The sequence below is a fragment of the Mustela lutreola genome, chromosome 5 (genome assembly GCF_030435805.1).
Source record: "Mustela lutreola isolate mMusLut2 chromosome 5, mMusLut2.pri, whole genome shotgun sequence".
Taxonomy (NCBI): Eukaryota; Metazoa; Chordata; class Mammalia; order Carnivora; family Mustelidae; genus Mustela; species Mustela lutreola.
Genome location: NC_081294.1, coordinates 21,323,076 through 21,339,997, shown reverse-complemented (window position 1 = coordinate 21,339,997; position 16,922 = coordinate 21,323,076). Strand labels below are relative to the sequence as shown.

The following is a 16,922-nucleotide window of genomic DNA, read 5'->3' as shown; positions in this document are numbered from 1 at the left end:
ACATTGCTATGAACACAGAAAAATCAAGAACACAACATTGTGTTCCAATATACGCTTTACTTAGTTTCATTTATTATTAACATATATTAGCATAATCCTTTTTTTATAATTAATGACTCTATTTTGATATATTGTTAGTAACTGAAGTCTATAGTTTATTCAGATGTCCTTTGTTTGTATCTAATAATATTTCTGTTTCAGAATTCCATCCAGGATACCACATTTCATTATGTAGTCATGTTGTTTGAGGCTTCTCTTGGCAAAGACAGTTCCTAAGACTTCTTTTTTTTTTTTTTTTTTGACTTCTCTTTCTTTTAATGACCTAGATAGATTTGGGGAGTGCTGGCCAGGTATTTTTGTTGGGTGCCCCTCTATTGGAATCTTTCTGATGTTCTTCTCTGATCAGCCTGTGTTTGGCTTGGAGGAGACCATGGAGGCAAAATCCCACTTTCATGATACCATATCAAAGAAACTTACTATCAGCTTGATTTAATGTTGTTGATACTGACTTTGATCACCTGGCAGAGAGGATTTTTCAGGTTTCTAAACTGAAAAAAATTAAAAATAATAATAATAAATAAATAAATACTTTTGCCTCCAATTTTTATGCTATCCTCTTTGGAAAGAAGTTACTATGTTCATCATACATTTATGAAGTAGGAATATAGGATCTTCTTGCTTGAGGGCAGTTTCTATATAAATTGTTTGGAATTTATACCTAAGGGAGATTTGTGTTCTCTTCCTCAATTATGTATTGATTGAATCATTTATTTATATCAACCTGAATTAGTGGATATTCTTATAACCCATGCAATTATAATGCAATACTTTAGTTTCTTGCTCAAATTAATCCAGTTTTGGTCATTGAGAGTTTTTTTGTTCTGTGAGCCCTTGACATATTCCTGTCAATGTAATGTGTGTGCTCGTGTGTTTGTTAAGCACTCCTTTACCTTCTGGCCTTACGATATGCTCCTGGCTCATGGTGTAGTCCTCTAGTCCTAAAATCAGCTATTTCCTTCAAGAAGCCTTGGTTCCTTTAGTTGGAAAATTATATTAGAAACAAGCTCTGGATGCCAGATGAGTTTATTGGTACTGGGCAGCACTGCTGCTAGGCCATCTCAGCTGTTAGAACAAAGAATAAATACGTGTACATACTAACTTGTATTTATGCACATGCCTATAATTACTTAAATATATAGCCACCCATAAATATATCAGAGTATATGAGTTTTCATCAATGTCTCCAACTCTTATCCATCGCCACATGAATTGTACTGTTCTCCTCCCTTTGTTTATCTATAAATTCCCATAACAACAGTAAGAAACCGGACTCCCAATGTCTGTCATCATTGACTTAATTGTTCAGTTTCAGTGTGTCCATGTATAGCAGTATGACAATTGTTCACCTATATGCTCTGGAGACACAACTTTATGAGCTAGAATGCAGTGCGTATGTGCAATTCCTTTCCATTTAGCCTTAGAGACTCTACTCACTTCCAGAGTTATGCAAGTCAGCACATTTTCTTCCCCCTCCCTCAGTGCAGTTGTTTCAAACAACTGTAGTAAGTTAGATTCCCTTGTCACAGTTTGCATTCCTTCTTGGAGCTCCATTCCTCCAGCTCCCAACTCCAAAGTGATTTCTTCTTATTTGCATACACGATTGTTCACTCTGTGTTGTGAAGATGTGTGGGTTTTGACAAGTGCATAATATCACATAGAATTCACTGCTCAAAAGTTCCTCTTTGTTCACCAGTTTATCCCTATACCCCTACCTACCCTCAACTCAAACCATTGGGAGCCACTGATCTTTTTACTGTCTTTATAGCTTTGCTTATTCCAAAATATCATATATGTAGTTTGGATCAATGTGTATGTAACCTTTTCAGGCTGGATTCTCCTGCTTAGCACTATTTATTTAAGTTATTATTAATTTTTGGATACTTGATAGTTCATTTTATCTCTGATAATATTCTATTAAGTGAATATACCACAATTTGTTTATCCATTCACCTATATTTTATACCACTCTCAACCTATCCATAACCAATATCGTAAACTGACCAGGTCTTATGATTCTTAGATTAAAAGGCCCTTCAGCAATAACCATCTGGAGACTTCGGGGGTTTGTAGTCACAGCTCCTGGAATGCACAAGGAATGCACAAAGAGCACCTGGGGCATCAATGAGGTTCTGGGGAGGAGGTAAAGGTGGATGGGGAGGAACGAAGAACAGAGCTGGGTAGGGGGTGGGGAGACTGAGATTCTGCATTTACTGTGGTTGATGGTGAGAGCGCAGGGTTTCTGAGGTTCACCATTTACTGGTGATTTTAAAACGTAAGATCGGGAATTTAACACTGGTGAAGAGAAACACAAGCAACCTAAATGATCAGTTACCTAAATCAAACAACATCTCTAAAACATAGGATCCTCAGAGGAGGGTAAGGGGGAATCTTGTTCTTTTTCTAGTTATGTGACTGGCAATGTGTTTATTTCAGATAACCATAGTTGGAGTGGAGAGTCACACAATTTCATTACAGAAGTTAAAAAAAGGAGAGAGAGAAAAAAAGGAAACCCAACTGTCAGGGCTGACACTACAACGTACTAACCTCCACCCTCCTACCCCCCCCCCCCCCGTTTTTGGAGATTTTGAATAAAAATCTTTATAGGCATTAATGTGAGTTTTTGTATGGACATTATTTTTCAGGCAATTAGTTATACACCTGCTACGTTTGGCTTTGTAAAAGACTTCCAAATAGTGTTTTAGCCTGCTTGGATCACAGTACATTCCCACTAGCAATGAAGGCAAGTTCCTGTTTTTTCCACATCCACATCAGTTTTTGAATTAAAACCATTTTGAATTAATCTGTGTGTAAGAGACACGTTTTGTATCTAGATTCATTTAAAAGTATTTGCATGTGGACATCCAGCTGTTCCTGCAAAATTTATTGAGAAAGTATCTTTTCTCCACTAAACTGCCTTTGCCCTGTTACAAATATTTTTTCACTAAATTTTTGTGCATCAAATTCTGTACTCTCCATTCTATTCAGTCGATGTACATGTCTGTCCTTTTGCCAAAACCACGCTCTCCTGATCTATGTAAATTTATAATAACTTTTGAAATTATCTGCCAGTTTGTTGTTGATGATAATTTGTCTTCCACTACGATTTCTACAAGGTAAAGCACGTTGTTTAATTCATTGCTATGTCCTCAGTGCCTAGAACAGTCTTTGCAGTGGGCGTGATTTTTTTTTATCAATTTGTTTAGAAAATGAATGGATACATGTCCATGATTCCTTTTTAAATACTTATATTTAAAGTCCACTATTTTGTCACTAGCTTTAAGAATAGTTCTTATTTATCAATGTTATTCACTCAATTCCCGTAAAATTTGTTGTCTTTTTTTCTCCTTTTGTCAGTTATTTAAGAGGTTCACCTGATGGTGAGAGGTGTTGGGATTCTAGCGTTCTTCCATCTACACTAGCTTAACCGCTCTTCCTCACTTAGAGCCCTCTCTGCATCTGCCTTCCTCCATTTTCATGGACTCACTCTTGTGCTTTGTGAGGTGTTTTTTGTTTTGTTTTGTTTTTCTGTGTGTGTGTGTGTTTACCTTCAGGGGAAGGTAAGCACACAGCATGTGCTTGTGTGATAGGATGGTGCGTGTTCCCAGAGGCTTTATTATAACCCAATTTCATGCAGTATATTATGTCCTTTTCCCAAACCAACTTTTAAATTTTTCATCTAGTTTCTAGTATCTAAGAACACATTGACTAAAAATGCCACTATTTGTTTATGATACTCTCAAATCCTACCTGCCCCCCTACACCACGAAAACCTCATTAGTCAATATTTTTAAGTCCTGAATACGGACAGCTCTTACTTTAAAGTCAATTCGTCCTTCTCTGACATTAACCAAAATGCTATACTTGTAAGGCACATCTCCAAATTGGTATACAAAATAGTACCCCAACATTGTCTCCGTTCCTCCTCAGTCCTGTTATATTATAGGGCGTGCATATTTTGAATAGATACAATAATATTGGGGCAAACTCCAAAGGTGGTATCTTTGTAGAAGATTATACAAAAGTTTTAATTCTTTTGATCCCCTGATTCGGGGTACCAATACTGGGAAAAACTTTTTTGTCTATTTATTTTTCATTGGAAGTCGATGGACTTTTTTACGTATCAGAGAGTCATCAATCATTATTTATTTTCCTGTCTAGCTTCACTATCCTTACAGATTATGATTATTTTTCTCAGATTCTGGAAATAGGTTGTTTACATGTCTTTATATTATATAACTCTGTATATTTCATATATGTCATTATACTATGTACAGTTTTACTATTGTTCTTTTGATAGGACACTGGGAAACCTGACTCAAGAGCTTCTCTTCTGATACCAGTTTATCTTGCCAGTTTTCTACTGACCTAAAACTAAATACTAAAAGCTGAGAGTTTACTGACGCTAACTATTCAGAAATCCTTACACAGAGGTAGCAGCTCATGTTTCTTCCAACAATGTCTGTTTTTCTTGAGATCATTGTATAACATTTATTGAGGCAAGGGTAAAATCACAAATTGCAATGCGACAATAATTGAAAGTGAGATTGCTGAAAAAAATCCATAAATGATTTGAGAGACCTCTAATACCTATTGAATATACACAGCAAACTAATAATCAACTATATATATATTCACATGTATGCACACATATGTTTATATAATAAATGCAAGAATCATCAATTACTATGAAAAACAGATATGTTAAAACATATATCCCTAAATAATTTCTTAATTATGTAAGACTCGTAATTTTAATGTCTATTCACATTACAGAATTTGTTCTTATTATATGTGTGTCATTTACCTAACTGAGCTGTCAGACTCGTCTCTCCAACTGATATAAAGAGCCCACATAGTATGTTGGGATGAATCAAAAAACATGAATATCACTTTTGCTTAAGTCACAAAATAATTGGTAGTCAAAACAGCTTTCTTCACCTCTCCAATCCTCATATATCTTATTCAGAAAAAGATTTAAATTGCATGACTATATCCACATTTTTTAAAAAGATAAACAAGTTGATTTGGAAGTACTTTGTTGATTACAAATAGTATAAGATACTAAAATTAATCATATACACTTGTATTATATATACATTTCATCTGAGAAACTACCTAAAAAAAAAAAGATGGAAATTTTTACAATAGTTTATCTGAGTTTACACTACAGGGATAAGAAATAGTGATATAATTTAAATTTAGACATGGATTTTCTATGCTGAACATCCTACTTAATTACAACAATGCACTTTTTTTGATTCACAAATAGCCAAGAGCCATTTTTCTCAAATGCAATTGAAATATAATTATGGGGACAAGGGACTAATAATAAAATAATTTTCAGTTTTTAAAGTTAACAAGATTCAAGTGAATTCCCTGATTACAAAACCAAAATTAAAGCAAATTTAAAATACTGTACTTTATAATGCATCTGATGGTATTTATTTATCAACAAAAATATGATTAAAATGCAGAACATTTAAGGTTGATAGAGATAATTAAGCATAGAAAATTTAGTAATCAGTTTGTTGCTATTGAATGAATAAAGGATGGGAAGAACTTTTAATAAATCCCATGAGATAAGAGCTTGCTAACTTTAAAACAAAACGCAATAAAAACATTTTATAATGTGTGCTTTTGTCTAAGAGCAGAGGAATGTACGGGTGTTACATTGGCCACAGGAGGGGTATACTAATATTTCCTAAATGTGAAAGAATTATGAGGAAAATAAAGAATATATTTACCGAAAGGGATTCAAGTTCAAACAATCTATAATTTATACCAACCCTATACTGAAGCTCATACTTAATCTCACGTAATGCACATTTTTACACATATTACTCCTATTTCACTGGAAATATGGATTGTAGTTCATTTGTTAGGGAAAAACCCACTAGAGTTCTTTCACAGGCACATTTCCCCCCAGTTCAATTCCTTCCATATCTCTATTAGCTTGTTTATGCAATGGACTTTCAAGTCAATCTAATTTGTGATCTCAGACTTAAGCTGAGGATTATCTATTTAAGCATGAGTCAATTAATTTTATAAATACATATGAAGTACATACTATGTATCAATAACTATTTTATGCAGAACACAGTGATATACAAAATATCCCACCACCATACAAGTTACACTCTTACTAGAGGAAACAGTCAATAAACATATAATCCACTAAATGAAAGACATCCTTAAAATCATGGTAGACAATATATAGTAAATAAATGGATAGGATGAAAGAAATCAATAGAAACCGAAATAGGGTAAGCTATTTTTGAAAAAGTTGAACAGAATATGACAGAGAGACTGAAAATAATGATGTGGGGATGGCTCTAGATGAACCAGGTAAGGTCGTTCCAGGTCAGATTGTAAATAAAGACCCTGAATTGGGCAAGCGCTTAAAGTATGTGAAGGAGGCGCTGGTGGGCACATACGGAGCAACATTACTTAGGAGCAGTGCAATTAATATCAGGATTATTGACATCAGTCCAACAGAATCCAAATTCTGGATGCCTTCCATCTTCCCCACAGGTGCCTACCACCTTGTGGTATTAACAGGTTACTTCAACAAGCAAAGCCTCAGTTTACTCCTCTGTCTAATGTTTTTATACCTTCCTCATAGCATTTCTGTGATGGGACTTAAATACACAGTGCTTGAAAAAAAAGACTCAGAATAGTTACTAAAACACAGAATGCAAGTTAAAATAAATGTTCGTTGCCAGCTGTGGAGCTCAATGCAAGGGCATACCTGGATTTAATTCTCAATGCTTCTGTCTCTACTTACATAAACTTGGGAAAGTCATTTCACCTCTCTTTGCCTCAGTTTCCTTATCATAATATGAGGGATTATAGAAGAACCCATTTTAAATAGTTGTCATAAATATACAAATTGCATTAAATTAGATTAATAGCACAGTGAATAATTTTGCTTCCTATGATTTATATGCAGAAATGCTATTAATAGTAGCAGAATAAAAGTGACCACAAATAAGACAAAAAAACATAGTTCTTTGTTTTTCTAATAGATCTTTTCCCTGCTATAAACAACACTCCCCAAAATGGCACAATAATCGACTCCATTCACAAACTAATAATCTAAAAGTTATATTTTAGTTGTCTTTTTTGGCACCTTCCATAATTAATATATGAGAAGGTAGTATCTACTCTTCTTGATATGTCAATATGTGGTTTATATTCACATCATGGGTCTTGGGACCTAAGTAAGAAGTGGATCCTGAGGCGAGGACTTGGATGCAAGTGATTGGTTAATAAATTGCTTCCAGGTAAGCAAATGAGAGGGAGCATGAGAAAGCAATACAGAAAGAAGAATCCAAACAGGGTGTCATTTTGAAGTTCCAGCCTCAGAATAATTCTTGTAGGGGAACTATGGGATGTAAATATAAAGTGTGAATTTCCATACTTCTGCACCTGTTAGACAATGGCTTGGGATTTCATGGGAAGTGACTGTAAACTTGCAGGCACTTTAGGGATCCCTTGGGGTGCATGTGAGCAAAGTGGTTCCAATAGCCAAGGGAAGTCTTCCAAAGAGAATTGCAGGTGCAGGTCATTAGAGGCAAAAGAATGCAGAAATTGTAGTGCATGTAGTGTGCGTGCATGGGTGTGTGTGCATATTAAAGAATGAAAGAGAACCTGACAATAGCAACAGTGTCCACCACAAACCATTTCTCCATATGTCATTGCCATCACTTTCTTGACTAGACAGATAGACTAACTGATCCCCCTCCTTAACCAGATTTCTTGCCTGCTCTCCAACTCTTGTCCATTCTGCAGTGAAGCTGATCTTTTCTAAACATTCTGTGTTACAATTTTCCAACTGATTTCCATTGCACTGAAATGAGTGCAGATTTTCTACTCCAGCTTACAAAGACCGACAGAATCCTGGCTTCTGCCTAAGTCTCTGGCTTCATCTAATACAACTGGGTTTCTCTGCTTAAAGGCTTCTATTCTACCCAAAATGGGCATCAGAGTTAGAACAGACCCAGGAAATGAAAAATGCTCTCCAATTTCTTTTGCAAGAGAGATCAGTAAGGATGATGGTCAAAAGAGACCTCCCGGTGGGGAAGAAACAAGTGACCAGTGTGGTCAGCTAAGGAATTTGTTGTATTTTATCAGAGTGAGACACCAGCTGTTCTTGAGATTCTCTGGCTGCTCGTTTCCCACAGCACCAACACTGAAATGCAGGGCATGTTCTGAGCTAGTGGCCACTAGAGGGTACTTTGCTATTGCACTTTTTCCAGACACTTTCTGATTATAGTTTTCTGATATTTATTTCAGAGCTTTACATCTGCTGTGGTTAAATTTACCAATTTCCTGCAGTTTATAGTATTATGAATAGCCACATAAAGTCTTGCTAAAAGATAAGTACCATCACCTAAGATTTCAGAGTCAAAAAGTGATGTGATTTTCATTTCTCTTATGTCAAATCATGTGGATTTGTGACCATACACATGTATTTTGTTAAGATTAAAACAACAACAACAACAACAACAGATATGGGAGTTAGAGTACATATGTGCTGGACAGAGCCCATAGCCCTGGACCATAGCAAATATCCATACTATTATCTGCCAATCATCATTCCCTATCTGATATACGTTTACATATACAAATACACACATGCGCGCACACACACACACACACACACACACATATGGTTATAATAGAAGCAACCATGGTTGATGATGATGATGACATTAACATGTTCAAAATTTGTATCCTAGCACTATACTAACTTGTTTACATAGCTTATCTTTTGTAAAACATACTATTTAAGGCTGTGTGTCTAAAAATTTGTTCCAGTACTTAGTATCTGTGCATTTGTTAAATTACTTAGATACTTCACACTTCAGTTTCCTTGTAGGTATATGCTGTTGTATAAATAAAATAAAGTCCTTGTGATACAAATAACTATTACTTTGTATTGACTGAAGTTCTAAATAAATTTAATAACAATACCTTGTGAGTCAGATATCAATTATTCTCTTTTATTGGAAGATGTAGTTGAGACTGAGTAAATATCCCCAAATCTCACAGACAATAAAGGATGAAACCAGGCTAGAGGCATGTGTTTGACCTTTACACCTCGATAACAACAACCGACTCCAGAGATGTAAGGTCCAGTGTTAGGCATCTGGCCCAAGCCAGGTAAATTAGAGTCCATTCCCAGAATATTTCAGACTCTACTTAGATAATATTATCCGTTGTTTTCTGGATTGGAAGATGTTAAATCTGAATTTTATATATTCCTCTATTGACCAGGTTGGGGAAGCTTAGTTGAAAGCAAGAGAGGAGAGAGGAATGAGCTAGAGAGAATAGTACTAAAGTACCTAAACCCTTAATTCTTGTTTTCAAGAGCACAAAGGCCCAGTTGCTTCTTTGCTCCTTTCCTTCCTCCCTTTCCACACTTAATTTGATTTGATAACCCAATGAATTCTTCTTTTGCCTATACTAGTTTGATGGGTTTCAATTGCTTACCAAAGGCATTACCAGCAGCAGCATTACTATAATTTTATATCTTCTAAATGAAATGTTTCACAAAAACCAATTTTCTAATAAATAAAATTAATTCTGAAATACCAAATGAACTATTTTTTTTTTTTTTTTTTACTTCAAGAAGAATCAACTTACTATCTCGACTGAGAGACATTCTTGGTTGCAAAATTCCAGATCAAATTACCCCATCGCTGAGACCTCATATCTAATATTACCATATCAATTTTGTGTGCTCATTTTTCCTATTATTTTAGGAAATAAATATGTGTTGTTATTTTTAATTATCAGGTGATATGTTTCCATTTAGAGCATGCTTTCTTCAGAATCCAATTAAATTTGAGTAACTTACTCAACTGATTGTAAAAATAAATATAGCTATCAGTTATAAAGGATTGACATAGTATGGTGCTAGGTATTGCAAGACACAATCCTAAGTACATTTGGTATAATTTAATTTGTCTTGAGGGAACATCTTATTATGTTACAGAAGAACAAGGAAGAGGAAGAAGAGGAAGAGGAGAAATAGGAGGAGGAGGAAGAGGAGGAGAAGAAACACATTATAGAAGTTGACAAATTGTGTGCAGAAAACAGTGTTATTTAAAATATATAAGCACATATATATGTATATATTAATAAATACACTACTTTTATTGGTCTTAAAGACTTTAGGAAAACTCAGTATAATCTTTAGTATACCATAGGGCTTAATTTTTTTCAAACATTTAGTATTTTAAATTACAAATATCTTCTCAGTATATGCTGCAATATATGTGATGTTAAAGTCAGCTGTTAATTTCCTGTTTACTTGTGCTACACAGGTGTCCTTACATAGCCAGGTGATACATGAGGTTTTAATGATAGCTCACTGATGTAACATGGAAAAATAATGTATATCTAACATATTATTTCTAAAATTTTAGTAACATTTAGAAAAGTTTTATAGTTTACAGGTTATGTGAAAATGAAATACAACATGATAAACCACTTTTCTTCCTCTAGTCCTCAGGGGCATCAGACAATATACTGAATTTGATATCCTGCTGAAGCTGTTTATAATGAGGACTTACTACTGCCTATCACTATTCATCTGGACCTATATGTCGCACATAGTTGATGCTATCCCACTACAAGAAAAAGCTAACAGTGATTTACCAAGCAAAAGGGTAGTGGATCTGACGAAAGATGATGGTAAAATATTACATCGCACCAAGCGTGGCTGGATGTGGAATCAGTTCTTCTTGTTGGAAGAGTACACAGGTACAGATACACAATATGTTGGCAAGGTAAGAAAAGAAATTTAAAAATGGTAGCAATGTAGTCGGTTTTATAGCAACTTCCTGTGCTGATTGTTTAAAACAATGATTATTTCAAAGTATCTGACTAATTACGATGTTCAGAAGGCATAATATTGCAAATATTCGTAGCAGGGTAGAATGGGGAATGTGATTTATTCAGGTAGCTAAGTGCAAGTCAGTATCCATAGTGAGCCTCAACATAAAACATCACCTGTGGACTTGATTCATTATTAATCGGCTACATATGACTTAATTTTATGTGTGTGCATTTAGAAGATTTTAAAAGCTTTCTTCGAAATTTAACATCATGTAAAATAATAACTTAGTGTGCTATGTTAAGGCAAAAAAACACAAAAATATAGTCAAAAATTATATTGGTCCCTACTAATGAACAATTTATCTTAAGTTGAATAGTAAGCAGTGTATGAGAGTAAGTACAAATACTTCTATCTAGATGGTCTGTTTCTTAGTCTCAGTCGAACTGAACTACTTCCTGCCTGTAAGCCAGACCAAAGAACTCAAGGAGAAGAAGGAAAACAGAAGTAGAAAGAAGGCAATACCTTTGGGATGAACCGTCCTAGTAGCAGCAACAGGAGCTCATTAGCAGTCTGGAACAAATGGCGATAGAGAAGACGTAACTCTCCCTTATATTCAACTTTGAGAAAACACATTCACAATATTTGTCTTCCTGCTTCTTCTCCGTCCCAAAATAGAGGGCATGATCTTGCCAGTGTCCAGAATTTTCTCTTATCCATCTTCGCCTTACCAGTTTCACTCATACCATTCTGTATACAGGACAATTCCTTGTTCAATTCATTGTCCCACATATGTGCCTAACTAATGCTCAGATATTTTCACATTCTAAGAATAAAACGAAATAAACAGTGATGAGTGCTAACACTGCCCAGAAATCATATATATTGTTTTCTTGATTCTTTGTACATGATGCTAGAAGTGATTGGGATGGTCTGAGTATTTTTTGACGTATTGTCAACACAAGGCAGAGAAGATAGAACAGGCCAAAAATAAAAATATAAAAAGTACCTGATATCACAAAGTCATGGCTCTTCCTTTTAAGCCAGAAATACATTTATTCTGTGAAATCGCCAAAATCTTGATTTAATTTTTCATTTTGTGTGTGTGACAGTATTTTTTCAAACATAGCTTTTTATTGGAAGCCTATTATTTCCTCTTCTTTTGATATCTGTCTCCCCTTGTTCCATAGGTCATATTCATTTTGCCCCACAGAGTTCACTTGCTGATTCCTTTTTCCCTCTTATTTCTCCTCAGGTTAGTCATAGGGCATCCCCCTGCACTCCTCATTTAACATCACTTTCCACACTATAGTTAATAACTAACATCAGGATATTTCAAGTTCAACTGACAAATGTTTGTGTCTAAGGACTTGAAATTGCCTTGCGATTCTTTTCCTAAGGCAGTGTATAAAGGACACATCCAGTTCATGAGGTCTCGCATAGAGGGTTTTATCCTTGGAGATTCACAGATGCAGAAGAACAGCCACGGATAAAGAGAGATACTCAGTCACAAGGCGATCAAGGCTCTACTGCAGGCATTTACTTTTAGCTATCAACAAAAATGCTTCTTTCTAAAAATTGAGTGTGTATTGATTAACAGACACCATTATTGCACTGACATTTTAAAATATACACTAAGCTTTGGATCTTTTTGTACCATCCTGCTTATTTTTAATTAGTTCAATAATCTGTCAAAAATAGTTACTAAATGCGTGCATAGTTTTATTTAATTAGTCTTCATAAAATATTTTATCACTTGTCTTTGGAAAATAACCTTTTTTTTTTTTTTAAATCCATGGACAAGTTAAGGTGTCAGATTTCTGTGCCTGCTATCCTTGACAACCAGATTATGAACCAAAAGTGCAACACCATTATAATAATCAGAATTTTTGTGAAATGAAGATAGTCAATCCCAAACTGTGTCAACTATTTTCAAATTATACTTGGAAAGAAACATGTATATATGAAAGAGAAACTTCAACAAATAAAACGCATACACTTGTTTTTGAAAAAAAAAAAAAAAAAACAGGATTTCTCTATTTTGGATCAGGGCCTTGTCTTAGATTTGCCATGCACCAGATAGTTAGTTCAGATAAAAGTAGGCTTCCAAGGACCTCCTAGGATTCATTAAGTTCTTAAGGGTCTATGAACTCTCCTAACCTGTTCTTTTAGTTTCTGACCTCATTATTCATTTGCATATGCAGAAACTAACTAGGCCTTTGCCCTCAACTTGGTCAAACATATGAGTTCTCTGGAGGATTTAACTTTTTGAACGCCAAACAAATTATTTTCTTTTTGACCACGCTACTCTGTTTCCCTCATCTTCAAGGACCCACAACATTGGCTACCTTCATGTGATGTAAATACCTACCATATTTACCATGCACCATGATTCAAAGAGAATATGTAGCTTCTGATGTAAAGAGATTTTCATATTTTTTCTTAGTTTTACAGAAGGTTGGTATTGCAGACAATGTTAAGACTTCTTTTAATTTATAGGTGATATAAAATTGTATAAAGTTGGAAGGATATATAATCCTTGGATGTAAAATTTAGGGTTTGATTCTAAATTTAAAGGAAGGAGTTTTAAAACAAATAATAAAGTAGTAGCAGCAAAATTTAATAAAATATACTTGTGCGTGCACTGAAACACGAAATTTACAAGGGTCAGTCTTGATTATGCCATTCAGTAACTGTGCAGAACTTTAGAAGTTAATTAAACTTTCCAAACCTCAAATTCTTGTTAGGTTAAATTGTCACTGAGATTTCTTTAACTCCAAAATTCTGATGTATTCTACGATTATGGATGCAACTGCATTTGAGGGCAAGAGCAGCTAGTATAAATTTAATCAAATTTGCATGTGGATAAATCCAAGGAGGTGAGATTGCATATGGCAGGTGTGCATGTGAAACACACATGCAAACACACAAACACACACACACACAGAGACTAGCCTAACACGATGAAGTTAGATCACTACTGTAAAAGGCCCAGAATTCCATGCTGAGTTGTTTTTACATACAGCAAGGAAAGTGAGTCCTATTGAAAGTTTTTGTACTTATTTTCGATGTATCACAAGTATGGAATGCTCAGTTTGCTTTGGTGTCAGGATGGACTGGAAAAGCAACAAAATGAATAACAATGATATTTTTATAAGAAAAACTAGGGAATATTTCTGTATGTCATTTCAGACTTTTGCAATACAGGACAGAAAATTGAGGCATGTTGAAATTAAGAGTAATTTTTGTATTTTAACTATACTGGATTTAAAATTAAAACAATAAATTGCGAGTAACTTTGGTTTTCCACAATAATGCAGTCTGAAGTTTGGTTGCTCGTTGTTGATGGAAGCTATCAGAGATTTATTAATTCTGTTTTTTGTAATGAGGGAACTTCTTGGTTCTTACTTAAGAGGACTACAAAGTTATGACAATTGCCATGTAGTTTCCCTGTGATTTGAATAGAGACATGTGACTGAATTACTTAGCCAAAAGAGTAATACTGCTCAAGAGAAGAATTTAAATAAATTTAATAAGAAGCATAGCAAAGGCTCCTACCATTCTGTTAGAGAAACTTCATATACATTTGATTTCTTACACATTAGATCTAGATCCTGAGAAATTGTTCTCAGGACAATCCTGAGTTGTCATGGATTAATAATTAACTGATCATATGCCTATTATGGAGAATTGATATTGGATATCTAGTTATTAAAGCACATTTACCATGCAGAAAGATACCAAACTTACAGATATAATGTTTATTCCTTTTAAAGGAAAACATTAGCATTCATAAAATAATTTGAAATATCAGCTTAATTGACCATTACATTTCAATTCAAGGCATTAGCTTTGCTCAGAGAAATCAACATCATGCCGTGGAACTGTCTATAACTAGGCACCATTCAAATACAATATATTTTTTATAGAGTTAGCTCTACATTTTTAATAGCGTTAATTCAAAAACTTTTACTGTTCCAGAGCTGAAAACATCAAGAGTGTAATTACAGAATTCTAGAATGGAAGAGGACTTTTAACATTTATCAAGATCTTGGTTACAACTGGGTACAACTGATTTAGAAGTTAACTAAAACAAAGGGAAACACAGGTACCAACAGGAGAGCAAATAGGAGTCTGATTTCTAACAGACTGAGTGATGAACCTCTCTTTTGTACTTACGGTTATTGACATATGCACTAAATATTGATATTTCTCCAAAGCATACATAAAATAATGTTGTTGGACAGGCAGTGTTCTCTTATGCTTTCAGAAAATGGCAGGTTGATGTGTACAGAAACAGAATTAAAGTCTCAAAGTTCCTGAAGGATGTTTGATAAATTTTTATAGTATATTACAGTGTTTTTCAGAATCTAAATAAATTACAAAGCTTTAGTTGGGCTGCGATACTTGTGGTAGCTGTTTCAGATTTATGGGCACATTGTATCCCAAAAATGCTCTTTCTTGGTTAGTTGTTTAAAGCTAAAAACACATGAGAAAAATATTAAGCATTAAGTCTAGGTTTTCTGGACAGTCTACAAAGGCTTATTTCACACTGAGCTCTCTAAAACTTTGCTTTTCAAATAGAGTGCTGTCATTTAATTCTGACTGCCAATTTCCTTGCTGCTAGCACTCTATCACCACTTCACTGAGCCACTGTGTTAGCGCACTAAGTGGACTTTTTAGCTGACTTCATTATTTTGCAATTCTTAAAAACATACAACACACTCTTTGTTTCTTTCTTTCTTTCTTTCATGTTATGTGAGTCACCATACAGTACATCATTAGTTTTTGATGTAGTGTCTCTTGCATGATGCCAATCTCCAGGTCAACCTATCTATAGAAAAATAACCCAAATTCACTTAAGTAGAATCCCCAACACTGGATATCGTCTCTACAACTGTGGTTTTAGCTCTGGGCAAAGGAAAATCTTTTCTCTTCCATATGCTTGACTTCTAATTTATCAGGGTCACAGACCTTTTTCGGAGAGTATCTAAGCTCTTTTTCATAATTTCATCTCTTCTCCTTGCTTTCAGTCCTACCTCAAGTGAGTCCTCATACCAAATGCCCACTGTCATTCTCCCCAGCTAGAATTTCCCGTCAAAGTTATACTACCTCTCAACTTATTCAAGGCATAATTTTAATTATTTTGGTCTAATATTTTGCCATCTAGAATCTGTGAATTTGGGGCTCTGAATCTGTGTTGGATTTCACTTTTTCTTACCCAAAATGTTTGACTTAATTATTTATTTACTCAAAATTAATATTCAGTTGCTCTCAATATATCTCTATTGGCCATTTATTACTCTGGGTCCTGAGGTATTGACACTACAAAACACTAAAAGAGCAGAGAAAGTTAAAAAAATAAAAAATCCCACTTTCCTGATACATGTTGCACCAAGGTCAATTTCTTTCCCGTATTGCCGTTATACTTGGGGCTCCTAATTGCAACCCAAGATCCTCCCATTTTACTCTCTATGCCCTCAAACAGCACAAACTTGAGAATCCCTTTTACTTCAAAAAAATCTCTATGTCCTTAATATAGATAATTTTAAACAGGCATTAAGAATTAAAAAAAAAAAAAAAAAAAAAAGAATTAAAAGATAAGGGGTGCCTAGGTGGCTCAGTGGGTTAAGGCCTCTGCCTTCAGCTCAGGTCATGATCTCAGGGTCCTGGGATAAGCCCCACATCGGGCTCTCTGCTCAGCAGGGAGCCTGCTTCCTCCTCTCTCTCTGCCTGCTTCTCTGCCTACTTGTGATCTCTGTCTGTCAAATAAATAAATAAAATCTTTTAAAAAAATTAAAAGATAAGATTAAATAAATTCTGACTTTGATTAAGGAACTGTAACTACTTCTAGAAAAGTTTATATTTAAAATTTAAGTAAAATTTTTTTTCTGGAATATAGCAACTGTTAAACCATTCAAAAAATATTAGAGTATGGCAGAAAATATCTATTAGTAAGATTGCCAAATATATGTGTGATTTTTTTCCTGATACCTTCCACCAATTTCAATGCTTTTGA

At 34.6% G+C, this 16,922-nt stretch overlaps 1 protein-coding gene across 1 annotated transcript in view; it reads left to right on the top strand.

Annotated features, from left to right (window-relative positions):
• CDH9 (cadherin 9) overlaps window positions 1-16,922 on the top strand; it is a 141,401-nt gene that overhangs the window by 35,847 nt on the left and 88,632 nt on the right. Inside the window, exon 2 of the mRNA XM_059173704.1 lies at window positions 10,573-10,856. Coding sequence (XP_059029687.1) covers window positions 10,629-10,856 — 228 coding nt within the window. The 5' untranslated portion in view covers window positions 10,573-10,628. The remainder of the gene's footprint in view (window positions 1-10,572; window positions 10,857-16,922) is intronic.